Source organism: Thermobia domestica, chromosome 7 (genome assembly GCF_964235325.1).
Source record: "Thermobia domestica chromosome 7, izTheDome1.hap1.1, whole genome shotgun sequence".
NCBI classification, from domain to species: domain Eukaryota; kingdom Metazoa; phylum Arthropoda; class Insecta; order Zygentoma; family Lepismatidae; genus Thermobia; species Thermobia domestica.
This window is the reverse complement of record NC_137460.1, coordinates 22,637,487-22,665,061: the sequence shown is the minus strand read 5'-3', so window position 1 is coordinate 22,665,061 and position 27,575 is coordinate 22,637,487. Positions and strand designations below refer to the sequence as shown.

General features: G+C 37.6%; 1 protein-coding gene across 1 annotated transcript in view; it reads left to right on the top strand.

Annotated features, from left to right (window-relative positions):
• The window catches only part of LOC145689898 (protein EFR3 homolog B-like), a 114,770-nt gene that overhangs the window by 33,810 nt on the left and 53,385 nt on the right, over positions 1-27,575 (top strand). The window contains exons 8-10 of the mRNA XM_081764210.1: positions 2,235-2,491; positions 6,561-6,733; positions 8,604-8,838. Of these exons, the coding sequence (XP_081620336.1) occupies positions 2,235-2,491; positions 6,561-6,733; positions 8,604-8,838 (665 nt within the window). The remainder of the gene's footprint in view (positions 1-2,234; positions 2,492-6,560; positions 6,734-8,603; positions 8,839-27,575) is intronic.

Here is a 27,575-nt window from a genome sequence, read left to right as displayed (position 1 = left end):
CAGTTAGCGCAAGAAGAAGCTGAGGCCATTGCTTATTGGCTGCCAGCGTAAAACTGTAACGTTTTGTCTTTTGTCAGTTTTTATGTTGTGTTTGCTTACAGCTATGCACACAAATGAGGGAGGAGGTGTGCATAAAACTTTCTTGAGCCCAGAGACATATTAGGGGTCAAAAATGTTAAATACGACCCTGGTTCCAAGGATAGGTTTAATCTTCACCCTTATCTACTAAAACTAAATGTTGCAAAACTTCAATACAACTCCCGGTTTCAATATTGATATTCATGGAACAAAAGTGCTAAGACATAACGAGAAATTACTTTTTGATGTGGATTCAACATCCCAAGAATACGTTTCATATTGATCCTTATCCGTCTATTCATACTAGAAGTGCTGGAAACCTAGGATAGAATTTCCGCGGGGGGCGCGGTGGCTCAGTGGTAGAGCGTTCACCTCCGGTGCTTGGGGTCTCTGTTTCGATCCCAGCTCGCGCCGTGGGGACTTTGTGGTGGACAAACACCGTGCTCGTGGGTTTTCTTGGGGTTCTCACGTTTCCTCCCATTTTCTTCATTCCACCATTTCATTCATTTCTCATCATCACCGTCTCCTTTAGCCTAACCGGCATAACCATGGGACGTAAAACTAAAGATTTCATTTCCGGTTTCAATACTGATTGCCATGAGGAAAAACCGCTGACAGATAACTCGAAGCGGTTTTACAATATGTATTCAGTGTTTTATAACCGAATTGGCTTTAAGAAAAACCGGAAACCAGAAAATTTCACAATTTCCGGTTTCAATTGTGACCCGTGTTTCTGCATATGGATTCAGTATCCTTCAATTGCAATCAGAAGTGATATATCTTCACTTCCGGTTTTAAGATTACATTTCCCATAGTTTGGAAATCAAACACAGTTTTATAGTGTACTAAGCGTCTAACCTTTTAAAATAAGAGACAAATTCTGACCAAAGCATATACTATTTAATAAATAATAGAGTTACAGTTTCGGCAAAGTATCTTTGCCTTCATCAGACACATTATGAAATACAGTTTCTAAGCCTACAGCGTATATATCTGAGAAAATGAGAGGGGATCATATCTAGGAACCAATCAGATCCACCCTTTCATTTTTAACCATTTTTAATTGATCACATATTTGCAATTTTTAATGATACAACTTTCACTTAGAGCTTTTAACCTTTTAATTTTCACACTTGTGTTATTTTAATGAACAACTTTCCCTTTTGAGAACCTTAAACTTTTAACCCTTTCCAGCCCGAATTTTTTTGTGTGTTGGAAAAACATATGTACACAGTATTTCCTGTTGCAATGATGCCACATCATAGATCCTATGTTTTGCTTCAACGCGAGTAAATAGAGATACCAAATTATGAGAATGACCCAAAAGAAGAGTGTTATGATTACATGGGGAAACTGCATGAATTAATATCAGATTTATGATTATAAAAAGTTTGTGATTCCAAATGGTATCATTGGGCTGGAAAGGGTAAATTGACTATCTGCTATTCAATACATCTGTGTTACCTTTTTCTTTCTTTTTCTGCTTTATCCAATATCCTTTTCCATACATTATGTATATTCCAGTTCATAAGTTCCTTGCTTTCTTCCTTTTGTATCCATTCACTTCTCTTCATTTTCTTACAATGCTTCTTCTCTCTCTCTTTCCAGTCCCTATATACCTTCCCAGTTTATTTTATGTCCTTTCTCCTTCACATGTTTATATATTGCATTAATATCCCTCTTTAGTCTCACCTCGTCCTTGTATTGTTTAATCCTTTTCTCCAACCTCTTTCTTGTTTCTCACATAACTCATAATCTTATCACATTCTTTGCATTTACTTGTATATACAACTTCTTCATCACTTAGTTTAATCTCTGTAACCTTTCTATTCTTCCTTTCAATAAATCTAACATTCTTTTATTACATTTTCTGTAAGTTCTGACTTCTTTTTTTCAATATGTTCTACAGGACTTTCGTTTTTCTCCTATTTTCTCTATTTCAATCCATCTTTTCTTTTCTTCTTCTGTGCCTTCTCTAACTATCTTCTCCCTTCCTTCTTCTTTCTTGCTATCCTTGCTGTCTTCTTGCATGCTATCCAAATCTTTTAAATTTGTCCACTGTTACATTACAGTAGTTTTGCAGTCAAAAGTTCGGGTATATCCCTCTAATCTTTAAAAGTCTCTCCAATGATTAGACATTTTATTTTATTTTGCAGATCGTTCAGCAATGACAACGTTAAGTGGGCTTCTGAAACTGATGAAAAGAAGAGACTCTCTCAAGGCGCCACAAGAGGATTATGAGATTTGGAAATACAACTACAAATTGTTCATGGACACAGTGAAAGCATCAATTGTTAATTTCACGAGAAATCTACCCAATAAAGATATGGTATTCGTGTTCAGCGAAATTGCATTGAAAGCTGTTCGCAGTGCAGGTTTCGATCAGAAGTTGCTTGTTAATGTTCTTCTAGCGGTAAAGGAACTTTTTTAAAAAGTTATTTTATTCTATATATTCTCTAAACGCTATATTTAAAATGCTTCCAATAGGGATGGTGGGAAAAGTTTAAGATTAGGCTTGCAATGTAAAGATGACATGGTCAACATATATGATAATGAAAAGCTAAAAACTGGAAACGAGCTACATTTATAGCTACGCAACTACATCCAGTAAGATTGAGCTCCTATTTCTTAACATGGAAAAGCGCATTTATACCTCCATCGCTCCTATTTTCTTCTATTGTTGACAAGTGGTTTCAACCATTTGACAACCACTTACAATCTACCTCTGAAGCAATTAGGAATTTCTCCACTTAGCAGCGCTTTACTTAACTTTCTTTTCTTCAAAAACCCTTGGTTATAAACAAATGTAAGCATAGTAGCGGTGCATACAACTGAACTCGACTTATTTTCACGAAGGCGGGGCCAGAGGAAGTTTTGCTTAAAATGTTCTGAACCTGTTGTGAACTCTTAAGAAAGATACCATGTATTGTTGTCTTATTTTATATCTAGTGTACTTCACATGCCTATAGCCACAATACTATAAGCGTTTGAGATAATTTTTTGGGAATTGAGTTCACCTTACATTCATACATGTATATCAACAAACAACAAGAACGGAGCTGAAAGTGGCAGCAGTGAGGCTCAGCCGACCTCGGGACCTACATAATTATTAAAATATACTTCATGAATTATACTATATGCCACATTTCATTTAACCAATGTTTAATACCGATGTAGAAGTTTTGCTGGACACAACGTTTAACCTTACCTTGAGTAGTAATTGTTTATGTTTGAAAGTAAACAGTAACTGCCGCCTTCTTTTAAACCTTTTTCCCAGTTAGCTCCACGGTTAGATTTTTCAAATCGCTGTCCTCCTCCTGTTCCTATTTTGTCATATCCACTGACACCACGCTGCACTGTACCATTCTTCACACAATCTTCCCATTTCTTCTTTGGTCGGCCTTGTGCTCCTTTCCAATTCAATTCTATTGCATTCACTCGGTGAGCTAGGTATTCCGAAGCTCTTCTTCTGACATGTCTATTTTCCATCGACGTCAAAATATGTTTTCCTGTTCCTCGGATCACTTCATTCTTAATTTTGTCTTTACGAGTCATTCTATACATCCATCTCCAGAACATGCAACTTGTGTTCCTTTGATTTCTTCGTCGTCCAACATTCTGCTCACGTCAGTATAATATGGCTTGTCTTACCATTGTTTTGTAAAGTTTCCTTTAAGGCGTAGTGGTACCTTATTGTAAATCAATGCTGCTGCTGCTTCTCACCATTTTATCCAGCCGGTGCTATTTCTGCTGTTTATATCTTCATCTATTCCTTCATTTTCTTGTAGTGTTCATCCCGAGTACTTGAATTTCTTCGTCATCCCGAATTCTTCTTCATCCAGCCTTAATATTATATTGTCGATTACATTTTTGCTGAATGGGAAATGTAAATATTCTCTCGTATTTTTACTAATTCTAATCCCATTGTTCTTCAATGTATCTTTCTAGGTATCTAGTTTCTCTTGCACTGCTGCTTTGGTCTCACTCAACAGCACGATGTTGTCAGCAAATAGTATATTTCATGGTGTTAACTGTTGAATATCCGTTGCAGTCTCGTCCATCACAGCTGCAAAAAGATATGGCTAAGACTAGATTTCTGATGAAGTCCCGCTTTAACTGTGAACTCTTCATGTTATTCGACATGCGCTCCTGACTTCTGTCCGATATCCATCATACATACAGTATAGTGATTTATACGGATGTATGTATCGGAAACCACTTCTTCAATGTCCACTAAATATAAAGATCTTGTGGCAATCAATCAAACACTGTTTGTTAGGTCGATGAAAACTATATGGAAGTGATTCTGGTATTCAATATTTCCATTAGCATCCAAAGTACAAATATTGTATCAGTTGTCGGCCGTCCTGGAATGAAACCGAATTGATTCTCTGTTAATTCGGTCTCTTCCGTCAATCTGGCTTATATCACTCTCTCCCAGAGCTTCATTGTATGGCTCACAAATTTCACTTCCCTGTAGTTGCCACATTCTTGCATATCCACTTTGATTTTAAAAATCAACACAACGTAGCTGCTTCCCCATTCTTTTTGTCATATTTCCTGTTCCCAATATCCTATTAAAAAGTCGAGTAAACCACTGCACTCTTTCTTTACCTAAACTTTTCGATGCTTCGATAGGGATATTATTCAGTCCTGAAGCTTTACCACTTTTCATTTTTTCATAGCATTTTCTACCTCTGCAATAGTCACAGGTCAAACAAGTCTCTGACACATGAGTAGATTTTTTCCAAAATTCCCTCGAAATTTCTTCTCTTAGAAGTTTCTGGAAATGCTTTTTCAACCTTTTCTCCATCTTCGTCTCACTTGTCAGAACCTCGTTATTTTCATTGATGCAGCACATCTGCGAAATATCTTTCCTTTTCCTCTCTCTTACCTTCGAATTCTTGTAAATCTTACTTTCTCCTTCTTTTGATTCCGGATTGTTTCCAACTCATCATAAACCTTGCCTTTTGTTACGCTAACTGCCTTAGCATTAGTCTTCGCTTTCTTGTAATCCTTCAGAGGTCTTGTTGATTGAAAGAGTTCTGACTTTTTTGTATTGCTCCTTCGCAGCTGCTTGTACGTCTTTATTTCTCCACCGCTTTTCTTTGCCACGGGAACATTTTATCTTCTTCTTCCTATTTTCCCCTTGATGTAGATAGCTGCAATTACTAGGCAGTGTTACTCCGTTAGACTTTCATCTGATGTTACTTTTCAGTCCTTTGAATCACGTAGGTTCTGTTTCCTCCATAAGATGAAGCCGATATGAGACCTTGAAGTGTAACTCTTATATGTAATAAAGTGTTCTTTTTCTTACAGAATCTATTCAGGATAGCAAGACCGTATGTTTCCACCACTTGCATATTTCCACCTTCTGTCTTCCATATATTTTCACTTTCTGTCTTCCATTCTATATCCTCCATGAATTCTTTCGTATCCTGATATTAATTATCCTATATTCCTATTTAGATCTCCTGCTAAGATAACTTTCTCATGTAACGAACAATTCTGCAGAGTACTATCTAGGTCCATGCAGAATTCTTGCTTTTTTTCCTCTTCACACTCAACTCGTGAGACGCGGACTAAATTCAAAGCTTGACTATAATAATTCTGTCGCTTATTATCTTCACGTCCACCAATTTCTCATCCATATCCTCATCCAAGAAAATTCCGACATTTTTTTGTTGTTATTGTTCCCTGAGTATACTTGTGTCAATTTCCTATTTCCTTTGAACCCTTCCATTTTTCTCATGAGTGCATATTATGTTTACTCTTCTTCTTAATATTGTTTCCGATAACTCATAGCGTCTATCTGTGTCAAGGTTCCGACGTTCTACATTCCTATTCTGATCTTTAACTGCTTCTGGACTCGCTTCTATAGCGTCTTCCGTTCATTATTAAAAGGTAGCTCTTGTTCAATTCTCACAGGCTTAACGCGATCGGTCCGCGCGTCGCTTCTTGGGTACGCCCTAGCCCTTTTCTCACTCATATTACCTTGTCGATCCATATTTGATTTGTCATTTTTTTTTTTACAACTGGCTGACGTCAACTTACAACCTGGAGGAGCAGGATTTTCTGTCGATGTTTTCTTATTTGAAAATAATTTATTATAGTAATAATCACGATTTAAACCTAAACTGACATAATTATAAATATAGAGAGGAATGAAGTTTTGTGTTGGCATTTTCAAAATATTGAAGCTACATTCTACTGTACGTATTGCGTCTACGTGTGTGCACACGCCTTTGATAATGCAACCACTGCATTTACAGTGTACAAATCATTACTAGCGCACAATATTTTTTCTACTGCAAACCTGAACATTTTGACTCATTTGATTTTAACAAAAATCAATTGGAATGGAATCAGTACTATCCACAGTGTAAAATAAAACTGAATACACTACAGACACCATGTATACATGAGTTAATTCGTAATTTCACAAATCAAAAATTTACATTTCTTCCTTTTTATAATTTTAGGCAAGTGCTTTCCACAGAACTACCCGCCTATCTGAGACCTTCGTACCAGACTTGCTAAAGAATTTAATAACGCTAAGTTACATAAAGGATCCTGAAATGAGGCTGCAAGTGCATCAAACAATTCATAATTTGCTAGACAGGACGGGAAATAGATCTTGTCTACAAACTCCCAGGTAAATTAATAAAAAAGTTATACAGATAATCTAGTTTGTAGGCTTTGGCGCACTCATTAAATATTAGGTAAAGAAATTGATATGGGCATAACTCCCTCATGCGTAGTTTTCGAGATTATTTTCTTAAATATAAAAATTGTCGCTGTATAATAACGACACCTTCTAATAAGTTGAAACTGATACTGAAAAATATCCTTTACATTACGACATTAGCACGAGGGCGGAACACAGTTTGGTTAATGAGATTATCAGGTATAGCTAATAATAATTATTAACTCTTACATTTTCATATTTGTTTAACTATCTAGGTATAATAATGTCAGGGAAACGGTGGCTCACTGGTAGAGTGCTTACCTCTGATGCATGGGTCTGTGGTTAGATCGCCGGTCAAGTAAGTTTGTGGTGGACAACATCTTCCACCACATTGTGTCCGTGGGTTTTCTCGGGGGTACTCCACTTTCCTCCCACTTTCTCATTCCACAATTCTTCCATCATCATTCATTTGCTTTAATCATTGCCTCCTTTGCCTATAGGGCGTAATTATGGGACGTTAAACTGAAATATTTCATTTCATATACTGATGTCCAAAAATGAGACATATATAAATCGAGTTCACATTCAACTGGCGCTATTTTTGAGTAAATGTAGAGAAACGAATTTTGTTGACGCTAAAAAGTATGTCGTTTTCAGCCAATAGTAATTTATGAATTTTATTCTGTTGGGGCAGATTATTTATTTATTTATTTATTTATTTATCTACTGTACAGATACTCGTAATAACTATATTGCATTTATTATTGTTTGCCTTTTCCCAACAGCAACGTAATACTACTTGTCAGAATGAAGTTAACAAATACATAATTGGTGGTTTGATTGATTTGAATTTTGAGTTTAGTGTCCCTTTCAGCAACGAAGCTATATGAGACGTGGACCTACTGCAGCTTAGTGTGGAATTCCAATCACATGAGCTCCCGCCGGGAACCGAACCTGACTCTTCCATGCCAAAGCAGGGCTGAATTAACCCATCTGGAGGCCCCTGGGTAGAAAAAAAATACGTGCCCCTGCTGACTTCACCTAATACATTTCTGTAAAAGTACAGTAGGAAAGTTGAGGGAATATGTTTCATATTTTTGGTCATATTTTATGATGATGATTATACCTTCATGATTCTTTTTAGATAGCCAGTTGTGAGTTTGAACAGAGTAGAGGCCCAGGGCTATAACTCCCTATGCCTCCCTAACCCGGCCCTGCGCCAAAGGCGCATATGCCAACCGCTTAACCGCGAGGGAGCTCAAATAAATAACTGGTGGTAGTTACGTGCACTGTAGAAGTGAACAACATTTTCTTTCTTCGTATTTTGTTCAAATCTCGCGAATTTCAGTATCATATCCTTGACCAGTTTAATCCCCAGACCAAAATAAAAGTAATTCTTAACCACAAAACAAACACACTTTGCAATTTGGGTATGGAGAAGATAAATACAATTAAGTGGTAAGAACGGGAAACCAATCAGAGAAGTATTAGCAAATATAAAGGAGAGAACAATGTCGGCGGTATTCATTTGAACAATTATCAGCTTTTTTCTTTGGAGGGCGATTTAGATGGTAATTTCAATTCAAACTGGAATTAGAGTACCTTCCAATTTTAATATTGATCGTAGTAATTAGGAATTATATTCTAAGTTTCAAACATGAAAAGAAACTCGTTTGTTTAGATTTTCTTATCGTCAAAATCAAGCAATGGAGCATCAGTATCTATCTAAGATATATATACGTACAGTTATTGAAGATTATGTTGGTAGGAAATTTTCATGGTATTATTTCCAGACTCTATTTTCAGTGAATTGTAATATATTTTAAATAAATTTTAGACTGACTTACAACAAGGATCATGTACTGAAAATACCACTGACTGATGGTAGTGATATGGCTTTTCTCGACCAAGTGAAGGAGAAACTGTATTTTGGGTTGCACCGAAGTTTCCTGGAACCGGACAACAAGAAGGATCAGTTTGAGGCTTGTTTCTGCACTGTGGCTCTTATAATAGTTGAAGTTCCAGATGTGAATTCCATTGGCTACTTTTGGGATTTCATCATTAGACTGCAGGTGAAGTACATTTTTATATAAGCGATGAATTTCACACAACAAATGTGTACCAAATCATATTTATAATAAATGTTTTAAGAAATCATAACCAATTTTACACCGTAACCAAATTGTTTAAAATGTTACAAACAACAGAGACAGTATAATGTACTATAAAAGAGTTCCAAAACTTTGCAGTGAAACCCCTGTGCGGTTATGCAACCGTAATTACGCTAAAGAATGTGTGGTTGTCTATAAACATCTTACCTTGCTGAATCAACTCAGTATCCGTTGAGGTGTTTCATAGTCTAGCTTCAAAGATTACCATCAGATCTTAAAGAAGTTTATATGGAAGGCATACTGTTTGAAACAAAAATACAATTATTAAAATTGGTGCACCTACGTCGAAGTTATGCGACAACATACGTACTATATATATATATATTAGGGTGTCCCCTATATATGGTAATTTCGTGTTACGATATGCACAACCACGAAATGTATTCTATGTGGCCGTAAACACGCATTAGTGAAATAGCAGCTCCTACGAGAACGTTAACCCGTGCTGACTTGACGACAAAGTCATGAAATGACGTTTCCACATTATAATATAATTTAGAATGTCCAACCGTGATAACGGAGAAACCAAAAGAGACAGAGAAACGAAACTTTGCACGAAGCAACTAGAGAAAGGAGGACACCTGCCCGTGTATTGACGAACATAACCGGGTGAACAGTGTTGCCAACCTAGGAGAAAGTTATGTTTTTGTAAATTGAATGACATAAATTCGATGCCATCGTTTAAGCAACAATGAAAATAAAAACAAAAGAGATGTTAAACGCAGACCAGTGTTGCAAAATTTTCGAGAAATAATGTGAAACATGTGTTACATGCAAATACCGTTGGTGTATGCAGCGTTGTCATCTTTTACAAACCATGCATCTCAGCATTAACAGGATACCGAATATTTCAGTTACTACGTGACTTATCGATCTTACATAATCACAGTATTGCTTCTCATGCTCTACTGCCTTCCATTATATGTTTTAAAAAATACTGCACTACCCAGACAGCACAATGCACGTACAGTACCCGTATAGTACATGTACAATTGCACGGATGCAACATGTGCATCATCTGTATAAATGCACGCCTGTACATGTGATGCACATATACGCCAAAAGTCCTATTCAACATCTTCACGTGCACAGGACATGTGCAATGCACACTTACATGTCCTCGCACAAGTGATTTACTCCTACTGCGCAGGTAATTTACAAGTAGCACGTATCCTATTTGCATGTAGTGCACAGGTGATTTACATTTAGGACAGCTGTGATTTACACGAAGCACACAGGTGATTTACATGTAGCACACAGGTGAATTACACGCAGTAACCAGGTGATTTACATGTAGGACAGAGATGATTTACACGCAGTACCCAGATGATTTACATGTAGGACAGAAGTGGTTTACATGTAGCACATAGGTGATTGACACGCAGTACCCAGATGATTTACATGTAGTACAGAGATGATTTGCACGCAGTACCCAGATGATTTACATGTAGGACAGAGATGATTTACATGTAGGACACAGGTGATTTCCTCGTAGTGCAGAAGTGATGTAAAAGCATATTCGAGATGCAACGAAAAACAGTTTATATATTTGGTGGCTTACGCAGTAACACCATCTATAACACCAAAGACATCACCTTCAAAGTATATCACAAGTAACTCATAATTGTCAGTGAGAATTTTACTTTTGGAGTTTATTATTTGCAACGAGCAAAGCTTTAAGTAGTATCTTTGATATGTTTGAGAAGTAAAAAATAACGCAACATATTCTGCTGTGATTGGTCACGAAAATAATTTTGTAAACCTATGAACTGTCCGACAGTAGTTACAACAGTACAGTGCTGTCACCTGTTGATCTTGTATCCTAGCTCAGCAGACGTTATGGAGTTTCTACAGTCATTCAGCTGTCATTCGTCGAAAAGTTTTTATAACACCGCCCGGAGGAAAAACGACACCTACCAAAATTGGAGGTTACTTTATATTGTTGATGAGAATGAGAGTAAAAGAATGAAAGTAAAAGTATACACTTGCACGGTATTATGGACGTCTCATACACACGTGCAGTAGCCGTGCAAATGCACATGTGCACACAACGGCGTAAGCACCGGTAATTTAAATGTGCTTCATCTTCGCGAATGCACATGTGCACATGCACGGCTCAAGCATGGGTTATGAACGTGCGCTGCATCCACGCAAATTCACATGTGTACATAACGGCTACAGCACGGGTTATATAAATGTGTGCTTCATCCATGCAAACGCATATGACACATAACGGCTTAAGCACGGGTTACGTACGTGCGCTGCATCCATGCAAATGCACATGTGTGCATAACGACTCAAGCACGGGTTATATAAATGTGTGCTTCATCCATGCAAATGCACATGTGCACATAACGGCTTTAGCACGGGTTACATACGTGCGCTGCATCCATGCAAATGCACATGTGTACATAACGGCTTAAGCACGGGTTATATAAATGTGTGCTTCATCCATGCAAATGCAATGTACACATAACGACTTAAGCGCGGGTTACGTACGTGCGCTGCATCCATGCAGATACACATGTGTACATAACGGCTTAAGCACGGGTTATATAAATGTGTGCTTCATCCATGCAAATGCACATGTGCACATAACGGCTTAAGCACGAGTTATGTACGTGTGTTTCATCCACGCAAATGCACATGTGCACGTAACGGCTTAGGCATGGGTTATATGAATGTGTGCTTTATCCATGCAAATGCACATATGTACATGCACGACTTAGTCACTGGTTATATACGTGTGCATAATCCACGCAAATGCACATGTGCACATACACGAGTTATGTATGTGTGCTTCATCCACGTAAATTCACGTGTACGGCTTATGCACGGGTTATGTGTGTGTACATCATCCACACAAATGCACATGTGCACATATACGGATTATGCATGGATAGGGCACATGTGTCGTACACTTACGTGTTGTCTGGGTAGTGACCTTTCCTGAGTTATTGTACTTTTTCCAAACTCAACTTTTCTCTTCTGTTGATAGCAACATTATTCAACGGACCCTTCTAGACATGGAGTCAGCATAAACAGTTCTTGTCAATATCTAATTTAAGGTGTATAAAACGTTAGTACCTCACTCCCTGTGTGCCCCAATGGCATTTGCATTTAACGCATGTTTCACGTCATTTCTCGAAAAGTTTGCAACACTGGCCTGCGTTTACTATCCTTGTTGTCTTTATTTTCATTGTTGCTTCCAATAATGATATTTAATTTAGGCCATTCGATTTGCAAAAACATAATTTTCTCTTGAGTTGGCAACACTGTTGATCCGGTGATGTTCATCCGGTGATCCGGTGACGGGCAGATGTCCCCCTTTCTCTAGTTGCTTCGTGCAAAGTTTCGTTTCTCTGTCTGTTTTAGTTTCTCCATTATCCGCATTGAACATTCTAAATTATATTATAATGTGGAAACGTAATTTTATGATTTTGTCATCAAGTTGGCACGGGTTAACATTCTCGTAGGGAGCTGCTATTTCACTAATGCGTGTTTCTGGCCATATAGAATACATTTAGCGGGGGTGCGTATCGCAACACGAAATTACCCTAAATAAGGGACACCCTTATAATATGTATAAACGGGTTGAATTGGGAACCCCTCCTTTTTTTTAAAAATGGATTAAAAACTTGTTCGTGGACGACCTTTTGAGAACTGACTGGAACTAACTTTCAATTGAATAATTAGCAGGGGCGTAGCGTCCGTAGAAGCTGTTGAATCATTGTTTCTCCTGAATAATCAGAATAATGCATTAGAATAAATAATGCGACAACAATTCAAGAATATGCAGAATATTAAGAGTAATGAGTAATGCAACGAATATTCATAATAATAAATTTAAAATAACCGTTATCCTTAATTAGAAAAACCACACTAAATCCTGACAAAAAAATTGAGATTGTCTGGCTTTGATGCTACTGGAAACCTGCATTGAGAAAAAAAATGTAGGTGGCATACTTAAAAAGATAGGTTACATGCGTAATTCCTGTAGTTTTTGGACTTAACGTACAGCAGACGTATAACTGAAAACGCATATTTTATAATACTTTCTGTATAAGTGTTACATCTATACGTACTATCTGTATGAAACAATGTAGGCGGTCAGGATCTCACATACAAATGGACGTATATAACATATAGCCGACGATGTGATATACGGTCTGTTAGATGTCAGACATCCTGCAACGGCATGATGTAACATCTAAGGGCAGTGCCTATGTAGCATACGGATAACGTATGACCAGTACTGATTTCTATAGTAAGCAAGAGTATACCGTATCGTACATTTGTACAATATACCGCTGTCCAGAGAACAGATTTTTCTCTGTGTGGTTTAGTTAACGGTGATAGATCATTTAGTTTTAGTACTGAGTTAAGCTATGACTTCACATCTTATAAACATTTTGGACGTAAAAGGGATGTCAAATTCCAGCAACTACAGACTTCACCGTAAACCCTATAATAATGTAAGAATGTTTTATATCTTTATAAAATGCTTTTTGTGCTTATGATGTGAAACGACAATTAAGGTTTTCTTTTGATTAAATATAAAAGAGTAAGTATGGTACCGGTATTTGTATGAATTTGTCTTCCTTGTTACAAACTATTATAAAAATACTAATGTCAATTACCCGCTTCGCTGGGTTAAAATAAGAAAAAAAAGTAATATGTTCCGTTAGTCAATTACTTTTTACTATTACTGAAGCGCTCTTAATGAGTAGGTCCACGTCTCATATAGCCTCGCTGCTGAACGGGACGTTAAAATCAACTCAACTCAACTCAACTGTGATAACGGTCATTTCCCGATGCCGTTTTAATCTAAATTCAGCCCCATAACTTGGTGGAGGGGGATATATATATATATATATATATATTATATATATACAGGGTGTAACATAAATGCATGTCCAAAAGTGACGAGGTGAATGCGGACATCCAAATAAGTAAAAACGTCCCTATAAACATGGGTCTGATGCCGCTTCGTTTCCGAGATACAGGGTGTTCAAATGTCGAGTCCCTCCAATGGCTCACTATGGGAAATGTTCAATATTACAGGAATAATACAATCAAGTGGAATTATGTCTATGCAAATACATTTACACTAACATAGAGAATGAAACTAATCAACATTAAAGGTTATTGGGTTGTCAGTGTTGCCAACCTAGTACAGTCCGCAGCAAAAAACCTGCAACATGAACATGTAAATTTATTGTGAAACCATGCCTAACAGCGCAGAGAATCAACATGACGTCTAAGTGGTACGAATCACGCCAGGAGAAACCTCAGCGTCCTCCCCTGCACATTTATTTTGGGACAAAAGACTTCGTCGTGTCACAATAAACTTACATGCTCATGTTGCAGGTTTTTTGCTGCAGACTGCACAAAGTGTTACGTTTTCAAATAGCACTAGACGTCGACACGTTAGGATATGATTGCTGATGTCAAAGCGTTCGTAAACATGTGGCACTGTCTTCCGAAGTTTGTGTGTGGTATAAACGAGCACTGTGGCCTCCATTGAATACCTTTCTCAATTACTTTCTCTCGTCGAAAACATGCAATAGTTGTGATCTATGAACCGTTGTTTACTATTGTGAGCCGTTAATTGACTTTACACTTGAACGCTTTGTCTTTCGAAAACAAAGCGGAATCTGCCCCATGTTTAGGAACGTTTCGATGACAGCAATCATATGCTAACGTGTGGACTTTAGTGCTATTTGAAGACATAACACTTTGTACCAGGTTGGCAACACTGACAACCCAATAACCTTTTATGTTGATTAGTTTCATTCTCTATGTTAGTGTAAATGTATTTGCACAGGCACACAAGTCCACTTGATTGTATTATTGCTGTAATATTGAACATTTCCATTCACTTTTCCATAGCGAGTCATTGGAGGGACTCGACATTGGAACACCCTGTATCTGGGAAACGAAGCGGCATCAGATCTATGTATATAGAAGAGTCAATCCATTCTAAGTGATCAAGCATGATCCGCTCGACCATCTCCAAAAAATCTAAATTTTTCATGAATGTTTATACTATATCAGGGTACTTCAAAACCACAATTAATTATTTTTTAAAACATCTCGTAGCGATGCAGCTTCTCCCGCCATTTTGCGTTTTCTCGATTTCGGACTTTTTCGTCGTTTTCAATATCTCAGCATGTATTTGTCTTAGCAAACTGAAAATTGCTGGGGTGTCTAACTTGTGCAGAGCTAAAACTTTGTTCTCTTAACATTTTTCCTTAAAACCACTTTAAAGGGGTGAAATCAGAGTCTACAGTAGCAACATTTTTGGACATTGAAAACATGTTTGGGAAGAGAAAACAACTGACTAGAAATCTGAATTTTTATGTGCTGCTGTATTTTTCTATAATACTCAAAACATTGCAGACCTGTAGCTGCTCCCAAAGGCCTGAAGAAATATCGTAAAGTTGGAGACTTATGCAAATTTGGCATATTTCACTGTCCAATATCTCCAATGGGCCTGGATAAAAAAATCTGAAATTTTGGGAATAGTTAGTCCTTTAGTATACCATAACATACAACAAACCGCGTTTTGTGTCTTTTTGAGCAGAAGAGAGTAAAAGTATTTAGGAATGACGTCATACTCTAGGAGGTGTTTTGTTCACAAATTCAACTGGAAATGCGTTGTTGTGAAGTAAAATAAAGTAGGATGAATGGCTAGTCCAGCTAAGACTCTCTAGCTCCTTTCTTTCCTCTAGTTCTGACTCACTGTCCTATCACCCAGAGCAGTACTGGTAATAATGCCGCTATCAGCGGAAGGCGAGAAAAAACAAAATGCTTGGCAAAAAAAAAAAAAAAAAGTCCGTAAGTACTCATTTCTCTTGCTGCTTGCTATTTCAATGATACACAATTCTGTTTATTGCTGTTTTAACTGTCAACTCATGCAGGACACTGTTGTCCTTACGTTTGATCTACATTCCCCAATCAGTGTTTACAGTGAGTGAGTGTGCACTGACTGGGAAATCTACATTTCTACGTTGATCTACATTTCCCAGTCAGTGAACACTCACTCACTATAAACACTGACTGGGGAATGTAGATCAAACGTAAAGACAAAAGTCTCCTGCATGAGTTGACAGTTAAAACAAGCATAATCATGTTTGAATATCGTTGATATAGCAAACAACAATGAGTACTTACGGACTTTCTGCCAAGTATGCATTTTGACTTTTCTCGCCTTCCGTTGATAGCGGCATTATTCACCAGTGCTGCTGTGGGTGATAAGACAGTGAGTCAGAACTAGAGGGAAAAAAAGGAGCTTGAGAGCCTTAACTGGACTAGCCATTCATCCTACTTTATTTTACTTCACAACAACGCATTTCCAGTTGAATTTGGGAACAAAACACCTAGAGTATGATGCAATTCCTTAATATTTTGACCCCCTTCTGCCCAAAAACACAAAACGCTCTTTGTTGTGTGTTATGGTATGCTAAAGGAGCAACTATTCCCAAAATTTCAGATGTTTTATCCAGGCCCATTGGAGATATTGGACAGTGAAATTTGCCAAATTTCCACAATTCTCCAACTTTACGATATTTTTTCAGGCCTTTGGGAGCAGCTACAGGTCTGCAAATTTTTGAGTATAAAGTTATGACCCCGGACTACATGCACACAAAAATTCAGACCTTTATGCCAGTTGCTTCCTCTTCCCAAACATGTTTCCAATGTCCAGAAATGTTGCTATTGTAGGCCCTGATTTCATCTCTTTAAAGTGGTTTTAGGGGAAAATGTTAAGAGGACAAAGTTCTAGCTCTGCACAAGTTTGACACGTCCAACAATTTTCAATTTGCTAGGACATGCTGAGATATTCAAAACAACGTAAACGCCCGAAATCGAGAAAACGCAAAATGGCGGCAGAAGCTGCATCGCTACGAGATGTTTTAAAAATAATTAATTGTGGTTTTGAAGTACCATGATATAGTGTAAACATTCATGAAAAAATTGGATTTTTTTTGAAAAGGTCGAGCGGCCACTTTTTCTTTTTTCTCGATCACTTGGCATGGGTTGACCCAGGAACATTTTTACTTATTTGAATGTCTGAAATCAGCTCGTTACTTTTGAACATGGATTTACGTTACACCCTGTATATACAAAATGATCGAAAATGACCGGAATTAGTGCCGAATCCATAATTTCCGCGGTCGCTGAGATGAATAATGACACTTCCGATGTCATTTAAATGCCAACTCAGTCCCACAACTTGAGGGAGGGGGATATATATTAACTAACTATCTAACTCTATGGCCTATGGAACCCGGAGGTTCAATGCCGCATTCACAAAAGATCTCCACTGACTTCGATCCTTAGCTAATTGGATCCAGTTTCTACTTTGTATTCCTATCTCTGCGGGATCCATCTTAATATTGTCCTCCCATCTGCGACTACGTCTTCCTAATGGTCGTTTTCCGATGGGTCTTCCAGTCAAGACTCTGAAAGCGTTTGTACTTTCTTCCATTCTAGCTACATGACCCGCCCACCTAAGCCTCCTAGACTTGACGACCCTAACAATGTTGGGTAAGCCGTATAAATTATATGGTTCCTCGTTATGAAGTTTCCGCCATTCCCCATTCCCGTTCCTCTTGGGTCTGAATATTCTTCTCAGGATCTTGTTCTCAAATACTTTCAGCCTATGTTCTTCCCTCAGAGTAAGCGACCATGTTTTGCAACCATACAGAACAACAGGCATGATTATCGTTTTATATATTTTAAGCTTCAAATTCTTCGACAGAATTCGCGACGACAAGAGATTTTGAACCGAATAGTAACGCGAATTCCCTGCTTTTAGTCGACATTTAATTTCTTCGTGAATATGATTTTCGTCTGTTAATATCGATCCTAAATATTTGAAAGTATCCACTTTATCAAAAGTATTGTTTAATATTTTAACGCATCTACAATTTGCCGTATTACGGTCCCGGGGATATATTTATATATATATAAATGATGAAATATGGCCGATATTAGTGGTGAATCCATAGTTTTCGGGGTCGCTAAGATGAACAGTAACACTTTCGATGCTGTTTAAATTCTAATTCAGCCTCAACAACTTCAAAAAGGGGGACACAGTATATAAATGATCAAAAATGACCGATATCCGAGAGTACTTCAGTAATAGTAAAAAGTAACTAACAAACGGAAAATATTACTAATTTTTCTTATTTTAACCCAGTGAAGTGGGTAATTTTGGGTAGTTATCAATATATTTACGTAAGTCTAATGTTTTTACATCTTGTGTAGTATGTTTATTACGATACTGTTTGCACGCTTGTAACTATATATTTAGCTGTCTAATGAAATGCGTGATTCTTCTTCAATCTTCTGCTTTTCTTATTCCGAAGAAAAGACAAATATATTACGTCTTTTTGTTTTCTCTTATCAGCGTAAATCTCTCTCTGTCTCGTTTATCTTGTAACATTCCATTTTCTGTCTTATTTATTTATACGTAGGGTAGCATTGTATCTTTCTTTTTTGCTATCCTTTTCTAAATACTTACTGCAACCCTTTCCAACTTACCTTTCCTTTGTTTGTCTAGCACGAAGCTTGCTCTTTTGTGTTTGTTCTTTGTTTTCTTATTTGCCTCGAAATAATGAGCTTTTATGTGTTTTGACCTGGCAACAGTGTTGCTAACTAGTATGACAACTTTGAAGTTGAATAATAATTTGGAACTGAAATCAAAAGTACGGTAAAAGAGAATAATAGAAGCAAGAAAGAAGGAAAGATAAGGATATATAAAGAAAAAAAAAAAGAGCCAACTGAACTTCAGGAAGGCCCGGGGACTAGCTGAATTTATGTAACTGGGAACGTAAGTTCGAAACGTTTAAGATGTTATCATCACTGTTCGCATAAAACTTATAATCATTATTAGGATTACTTATTCTAAAAACGCCATTACTGCTATCCAAGGTATACTGTATGAAAGTAAATAAAAATAAACTATGGTAAATACAGCAAAGAAGAATAAAATCCTGAGATGAATATTCGGACCTTAGAGGAACGGCAATAGGGAAAAGTGGAAACTTTATAACGAGAAACTACATAATTTATACCGTTTACCAAACATTGTTAGGGTCATCAAGTCTAGGAGGCTAAGGTGGGCAGGTCATGTAGTCAGAATGGAAGAAAGTAGGAACGCATTCGAAAGTTTTAACTGGAAATTCAATCGGGAAACGACCATTAAGAAGACCTAGGCGCAGATGGGAGAATTAAGATAGATCTCGCAGAAATAGGAATACAAAGTAGAAATTGGATCCAATTGGCTAAGGATAGAGGTCATTGGAGACCTTTTGTGAACGCGGCATTGAACTTCCGGATTATATAGGCTATACAGTTACTTATAAAATAGTTTAAATATAGCAAAGAGCATAACGCAAAATTTCATTTATAAATGAACAGTTTGCGATTATAAGAAAGATTAATAGGTAAATATTTCCACCTGGATGTTTATGCAACCCGTAACAAATAATTTGAGTGCATATTAGTGTCATGCGAAACATTTTTTTTTTTTTTTTTTGTGTGAATTAATGGGAAATGGATATCCGTCATTATCCGTGAAGATTGTAATTGATAGTGTGCAGAGTTTCTTTCAGAAACCATGTTCCAGAGGGGCACACTTCGTATTCCGGTGGGCGCTGCTGGTACTATTCTATTTATTATTATGTTATAGATGTATTATTTTGGTCTCCTCTGGGGGGCACTCTCAGAGCTCCGGGGGGTGGGTAGTGCCCCCCAAAAAACATGTATGGAAGAAATACTGATTGAGTGCATTAACGAACTCGGCCGATATAATATCTCTTACTATCTATTGTATGAAACAAGATTCAAAATTCCTAAAATTCTTAACCATAATTATGATATTACATTTGTGTAATAGTAAAGGGCAATAAAGCATAGCAAATCATTTATACGTTTTCTTAAAAAAAAGCAATAAATATGCATATATTATCTGACAATATTGTAAGGATCCCCACTTTCAGTGCAAGCACATGTTATCACAACACGTGCTACTATTTACAAACAGTACAAGCAGACGAGAAACTACAACCAGGAAGACACTAAACCAAAACGATGGAGCCCGGGGAGGAACGAGCCACCAGGAGACAATCTATAAAAGCAGAGCCCGAAGAGGAACCAACACGAACTGGCCACCTAGAGCTCTAACCAGGTTAAAAAATAGGGTAGCCGTAGCTGGCGGAGAAAAATAACCGAGTCACTTGGTGTTTCCATCCCCATTGGTGAACTGAAATCGCGATTTTCTCATATATGGTTGGATTACTTGCCTCTTGAGGTTCAAGGAAACAACCGTCGAATTGATTATAAGCATCCATAGAGGTAAACAGACGTAATTGATCCTAAGTTGACGATCTTGCTATTTCTTTGGCTTTTCGAATTATTTGATTCTCTCCTCTTCGGAGGCAGAACTGCCAGAAATCAGTTAACGACCTTGGCATCTCTACCGGCTAACGAATACCTTTTGTACTTTTTGTACTTAATCTTTCATTGCTAAAAAGCATCAAGGGCAATAGGTCCTTCCAATTATGGCAACGGGACTCCACTCGGGGTTACCTGCTCAGGTTCTTGATCCACCCGCTAGTGAAAAACGCAAAGCTCGCAGAAGAAATTCTACTACATCTAATTCTTCATGCAACACCGAATCGTGTTCGATACGCTCTCGTTCTCGATCACCATTTATGTCCGATAACATTGTGCAACCAGGTACACCTCCATCAAAGCGCCATCACACCAATCGAGACGCCGATGACGTCACTATCGATACCGATCAGGACTTCCCAACACTTGAGTCGACTCTGAAACCGAAGTGGTATCCATTCAAACTAACAAACTACGATACTAATTTCGAAAATCCAAAACTTCTACTCCAGCAGATCACTAAATATCTTCGAAGGGAAGCTGTATCGGAAATTATCAAAACCCGGAATGGCATTATTATCCGATCTACTGATCCTCGATTTGCAACTATCATTCGAAGTAAATTTTCTTACACAATTTTTGGTAAGCAAGCCAAACTTGAAAAGCTACAACCACCAACTGCTAAACAACCTCCGCCGCCTAGGAAAGCACCCTTCTTGTCTGTCGTTATCCGTGGCGTCGACCCTATCATCCAAGATGGCGAAGTAGAGGAAGAACTAAAGCTAGAGGGCATTGACATCCATAAATGCATGCGTATTCGGATTAACCAAGGCCCGACCTACATGGTGAGAGTGCTAACCAATTCCCAATATGCAATTGACACTCTACTTAACAATGGCGCATACTTCTTTAAGAAACGCCACCGTGTAGAACCTTCTCGAACTGCACAACCTTTACCGATTCGGTGTGAGAGGTGCCAAAAATATAACGACCATACTTCAGCTAATTGTAAGAGTACCTCGAAATGTGGTTATTGCTCCGGTCCCCATGCTACTAATCAATGTACGAATTTGAAAACGCCACCTGTTTGTTCTGCCTGTCCCGAGAATCATCCTACATACAGCTTTAAATGTAAATCACGCCCAACACCTGGCACCACAAAACCAAGTCTAGTCGTTACAGCTCGGCATCATGCAACACAGCAAACTCAAATGCCTCCTACACAAACGGAACAAACTGTAACTGTGGCTCAGCTACTCTCTTTCATAACCATCGCTCTTCAAAACATACATCCGTTCGATAGGCCACATGTTCTTCAACAAATCCAATATGCTGCCCGAAATATTTTTCATATTAACTTAAATGCTACATGTTCAGGACAATCTGTCTATTTCCATGCTGCACCACTCGAAACAGCGGTCTAAGCATAACGTGATTATGGAACTTGTACTATATTTCTTAATATCCGATCGCTACTAACGCACAAACTTTTGTTTGAGCATCTTCTTCTTGAAGAAAAAGCTAACGCATTTCTATTGAATGAAACATATTTTACATCCAAGCAAAGCTGTAAAATACCACATTATCATCTTCTACGTCATGATAACACTGTTCCAGCACAACGTGCAAATCGCGGTGTCGCTATTGGCTAGCCTGTTTCTCTTGCCATCCGACAACATTTCGTTTCATTTCATCTTCCGGAATATCTTATAGTTACGACCTATTTTCGCCAACTGTATGTCACTCTTGCAACCATCTATATACGCCCAGGTCACCATATTCCATTTAACTTCTTCCAACACATCTCCAATAGCTTTCGTAATTATATCATTATGGCAGATATTAAAATTCACAGTAGAACTGCGAGAGAGAAACAACAGTTCATTAACTTCATTGAAACAAACACGACAGGCATCATTCATCAACTCCCATCAATACACGACCCATCTCACAAATTACCCCAGATACTGTGATTACCTCTGCTTCTCTTCATAATCTCTGTAATGTTAGAGTTCTGGGGAATCTGGGAAGTGATCATTTACCAGTTAAGTTAACAATCACGTGTCCGAAATCTGCTCAAATCCGATCCAATTCTACTGCTCGACGCATTCTTCGTTTCGATAAAGCGAACTGGGTCGCCTATAGAAATGACATAACTATTGCGTTGGCAGAAACTCCTAGTCCTGAAACCGAAGATGCACTGTATGATACACTAACTGCTATCAGCACGGCAATTAAAAACGCCGGGGAGAAACACATCCCTACTACCAAGGCTAACTTTCCATGCCGTCCTCCGTTACCTCCGCAATACTTACCTCTCATACGACGTTCGAGAGATCTTTATAAAGATTATATACATACCAGAAACGAAGAAGCTCTTCGGCATCATCGGCAGATGCATCGCACAGTCTCTAATTACCTTAAAGCATATAAACTCCGAAACTGGGTAAAAGCCTGTAATTCACTTGCTGAAACAGCTCATCCTACACAATACTGGAAGCGGTTCCATCAGCTTACAGGGAAAACCATTCGTACTTCATACCCGTTAATAGCTAACGACACACCACTACAAAATGACAAGGATAAAGCCGATGCATTTGCAGCATACCTACAGGGAATCTTCTCTCCGCTTCCGCCTGCTTTTTCTCAGCGTCATCATCCGGTTGAGAGACTTAATTTCGACACCTTCCGTCTCCAACCTGACATCAATCATACTATCTCTCACAATACTGAACTTACTGAACCAATTACAGTAACTGATATCACTCGCACTGTCCAGAACAACAAAAATACAGCACTTGGTTTTGATGAGATTACCTATCGCCATATTAAAGAAGCGCCCTATCAGTTGTTTTACCTTCTTGCTATCCTTTATACGTTCATCCTTCGTACAGGCTTTATTCCTTGTGAGTGGAAGACTTCAAAAACTCTCATGTTCCTCAAACCGCACAAACCACCAAATACTGTTTCCTCTTATAGACCTATTCAACTTACTTCCGTGTATTGCAAAATTCTTGAAAGAATTATTGTCCGACGCCTCCATTCTTATCTATCAGAACGTAACATCGTTCCTTTACATCAGGCTGGCTTCCACCCCGGTTTTAGTATCAATGATCAGTTACTCCGTCTGTCTAATATTATTACCAATCAGTTTAATACACAGTTTCCATCTTGTCTAGTGCTCTTCGACCTGGAAAAGGCATTCGATAAGGTATGGCATGCAGCTCTCATATATAAACTTATCCGTCTGACACTTCCCATATCATACATCAGTTTTATCTATAATTTTCTTCACAACCGTATTGCATATGTCGCTCTTAATGACACTCTCTCACGCCCGATATTTATTTTCTCTGGAGTACCACAAGGGTCTGAATTATCACCTTTGCTTTATCTTCTATATGTAGCAGATATGCCACCTTTGCCACCTAACACACACATTTTTCAATATGCAGATGATAATGCATTTCTTACATTGGGCCGAACAATCCATCGCATCAGTACTGAAATTAATGAAGCAATTCAAACTGGCTTTCTCACCTGGTGTACGAAATGGCGTTTGAAACTCAACCCAGATAAAAGTATCATTTTTACTCTATCAAAATTCCAGAGTATTCTTACCTTCTGCTGTTTTAAATAATGTGGACCTGTAGTTGCCAAATGATCACCGATTGGTGGTTATGTCCATTGAGACTTTTTCTCAGGATCACAATATCTACAACATATCACGGTTTCAAGCAATTCCATCGAAATCGAGAATACCGTTACCTTCTGTTCTTTTTTAAAAAAGTGGCCCCGTAGTCGCCAAACAGTCATTGGTTGGTGGCTGCGCTTGTTGAGACTTTTTTCTGAATTACAATATCTAAAACATATCACGGTTTCAAGGAATTCCACTGAAATCCAGAATACCGTTACCTTGAGCTCTTTTTTAAAAAAGAGGTCCAGTTGTGGCCAAACGGTCAGTGATTGGTGGTTGTGCCTATTGAGACTTTTTCTCAGAATCACAATGTCTACAACATATCACACTTTCAGTCATTTTCATCGAAATCCAGAATATCACTACGTTCTGTCGTTTTAAAAAAGTGGTCCTGTAGTGGCCAAATGATCAGTGATTGGTGGTTATGCCCATTAAGACTTTTTTCAGGATTACAATATCTACAACATGTCATGATTCTTGTCATTTTTGCCGAAATCCAGAATGTCGTTATCTGGATGTTTTCAAAAAAGTGTCCCTGTAGTGGCGAGACGGTCAGTGATTTGTGGTTGTATCCGTTGAGATTTTTTCTTAGGAACACAATATCTACAACATATCACGGTTTCAAGCAATTCCACCGAAATCCAATTTCCGTAAGGATTGTACGGAGTTCTTTGTCATTTCGGAAAGGCCATTGCCCCTGCAACCCTTTTCTTACAAAAACGACAAAACCTGTATTTCCTACTTTGAAGTCATCTTTGCATCGGCAGAGTTTCATTTCTTTAATGTGGTCCTTTAAATCAAGGGGGCCCTTTTTCGTAAAGGGACCCTTTGTCCCCCTTAACCTACTTTCCGAAAGAAACAAAAAAATACGTGTCGATTTATTTTTTGTCTAATATATATGTGCCAAGTTTGAAGAAAATCGGATGAGAAGAAATCCTTGTGAAGCGATCTCCTTTACATTTTCACTTTTTGGATTTGACAAGATTTTGCCCCAAAGTCTTCAATTGCCATAATAAGAGGACTCGCATTTCAGTGATATAGCGCTTACTTCTGGTGCCAAGAGTCTCTTGTTCGACTGCAGACTATGTGAGTTTGTGGTGGACAAGATCATGTCCGTTGGTTTTATCTGGGTGTTCGCCTCTTTTACATTGTTCTATTCACCAATTATTAAAAAAAAAAAAAAAAAAAACTTTCGTTAATCACTCATCTCCTTTGACCAGAAGGGGGTAAACGTAGGACGTAATCACATTAAATTTTCGTAAAACAGGAGGATTTATTTTTCATTAATGAAACAATAGGTGTAAAGTACCTATCATTTACAGTTTCTGGTTTATCATCCTTCCGTACAAGACCTCGAGAATTTCCTTATTTCCTTCAAGGCTTATAAGACTTATACTTGAGGTACCCTCACTATACACATCTACTGTTAACATTAGTGAAATCTGTGGCTCAAAATAATAAGTAAGCCTTTCTATCAGACCTTGATCCAACGTTCCATTCTGGACTCTTCTACATTGTTTTCGCATACCTCCCATATTTTATATTCTTTGTTCTCTGTTGTGAAAATAAGAAAAACAATCTGTAAGTCTATTATTAATTAAAAGAATTAAAAGACATATTTCTCTAGCTTCACTGACATTTATATACAATTTTCTCTTGTGAATTGTTCAAAAATTACTATAATACTTTTCACGAATATCTTTTTTAAATTAGTTCCTGTTTCTGTAGCAAATGAGAATGAAAAGAAAGATACAGAAAAGTTCAACGTATTCTTTAGTTGCATATAAGAATATTATTTTGTTTGCTTTTTCAGTAAGAAATGTGTACAAACAGCACTTTTATGTATTTCTGTTTCTAAGAAGCTTACAAAAAGATATTTTCTTTTAAAACCAACATAAAAGAATGAACATCTTGCTTTTAATTTGAAGGTTTTTTTTATTCAGTAAAGTTCTAAAGGATTTCTTTGGCAGCTTCATAAAAACTAACTCTTCCGAAAAGATTTCACTTGACAGTGGCGTATTTAGGGGGGTGGCTTCCGGGCTTAAGCCCCCCCCCCGAAATCTTACTTAGTATAGTAAAGTAAATGAAATATCTTTCAGAATTTTCACATTTCCAGGCAAAGCCCCTCCCGAAACAAAATCATAAATACGCCACTGCCACTTGACAATTTCAAAACCATTTGTACTCTTGCGCTATTAAAAGAGAAAAGCAGTAAGGCCAAATCTTTGGCGAATTCGCCATTCTGCATCTCTACAGTCTTGTGATAGTTTTGTGTAAACAACGAAGGAACTGTTTAGAGCACTTTACGTTGAATGAAGTTGTATTTAGTTTTTGACTTGGTTGTAGTTTAAGACTATTTTATTGTCATTCGTTCGGAGTAAGAATAACTTATGATGATAGGAAATAATAGAAGCAATATCAAGTATTAATAAAATTTTCTACCTTAAGCAACTTTCATTAAAAAAAAAAAAAAAAAAATACACCGTCCGACAATTAAGTAATGAAACTGATTTTATTGTGACCAAACAAACAAAGATAATGTTATAATACCTGTTTATTATTGAAAGTACATCCCTCCTGCGTCAATACAGCGAGTGGCAGATCATGCAAGAGGTAGAATGACCTCTACAACTCACAAGGAACGGACATGAACCTGTCATTCGGAAGTCCGAATCAAACCTAGTCCATTCGATAAACATAATAAAGATATGTTCATGCACAAAGAATTAGGTGCCATGGACAACGGAGTAAGTCCCTGGGGCCTATTAACCCTGTTAGTATAAAGAAAATCGTAGACTCGCAGTGAAATAGCTATTGCATCAACACTGTTCATTGGAAAGTCATGGTTTATAGTTCATTCTCTTCAGCATGAAACAAGCTTTCCAGAGGTGCTATGTATTGGGGTCTATAACATACTTGAGCAGGGAAAATTGGGAGAATGTCGGGAACATTTCCTCCAGAAAGCCCTCCCATCAATTTTGGACCCCTCTGGAGTGGCTCACGGTTAAAGTACAAAATCCAAATATATATTGAAAACTATCATAGGGGATAATAAATGTGTACCAAGTTTTGTATTGATAGATAGAATAGGTATGGGGAAAAAGCGTGTATTGGTATACAAGCTTTTCCCTCATATCTGTTCCGGACGTTGACAACTTTTTTATCTGAACAACGGAATGAACGTTTGGACAAGTGCATTAGTACTAATGAAGAGTACTTTGAGGGTGTTTAAAGTTATATTTGAAACAAAGTTGCATTTAAAAAAAATAAAAACCATGCTCAGTAAATTCCGGTTATTTTTGACAGTCTATACGGCAACTCAGTGATACGGTCCTTTCCCCGAAAAGAACAAAATCTCCACCTGTTCGCAAGCCACCTTCAGTTTCTTTGAAACCTGATATGATAGGAGACAACCTAATGAATAGTGAATGGATGGTACTGGGCCCACGTGGAAAGGTTCCCCTAAACGTTGATTTATGATGTTTTATTGTTTTATTATTATTATTATTATTATTATTATTATAGTTATATATTTTCT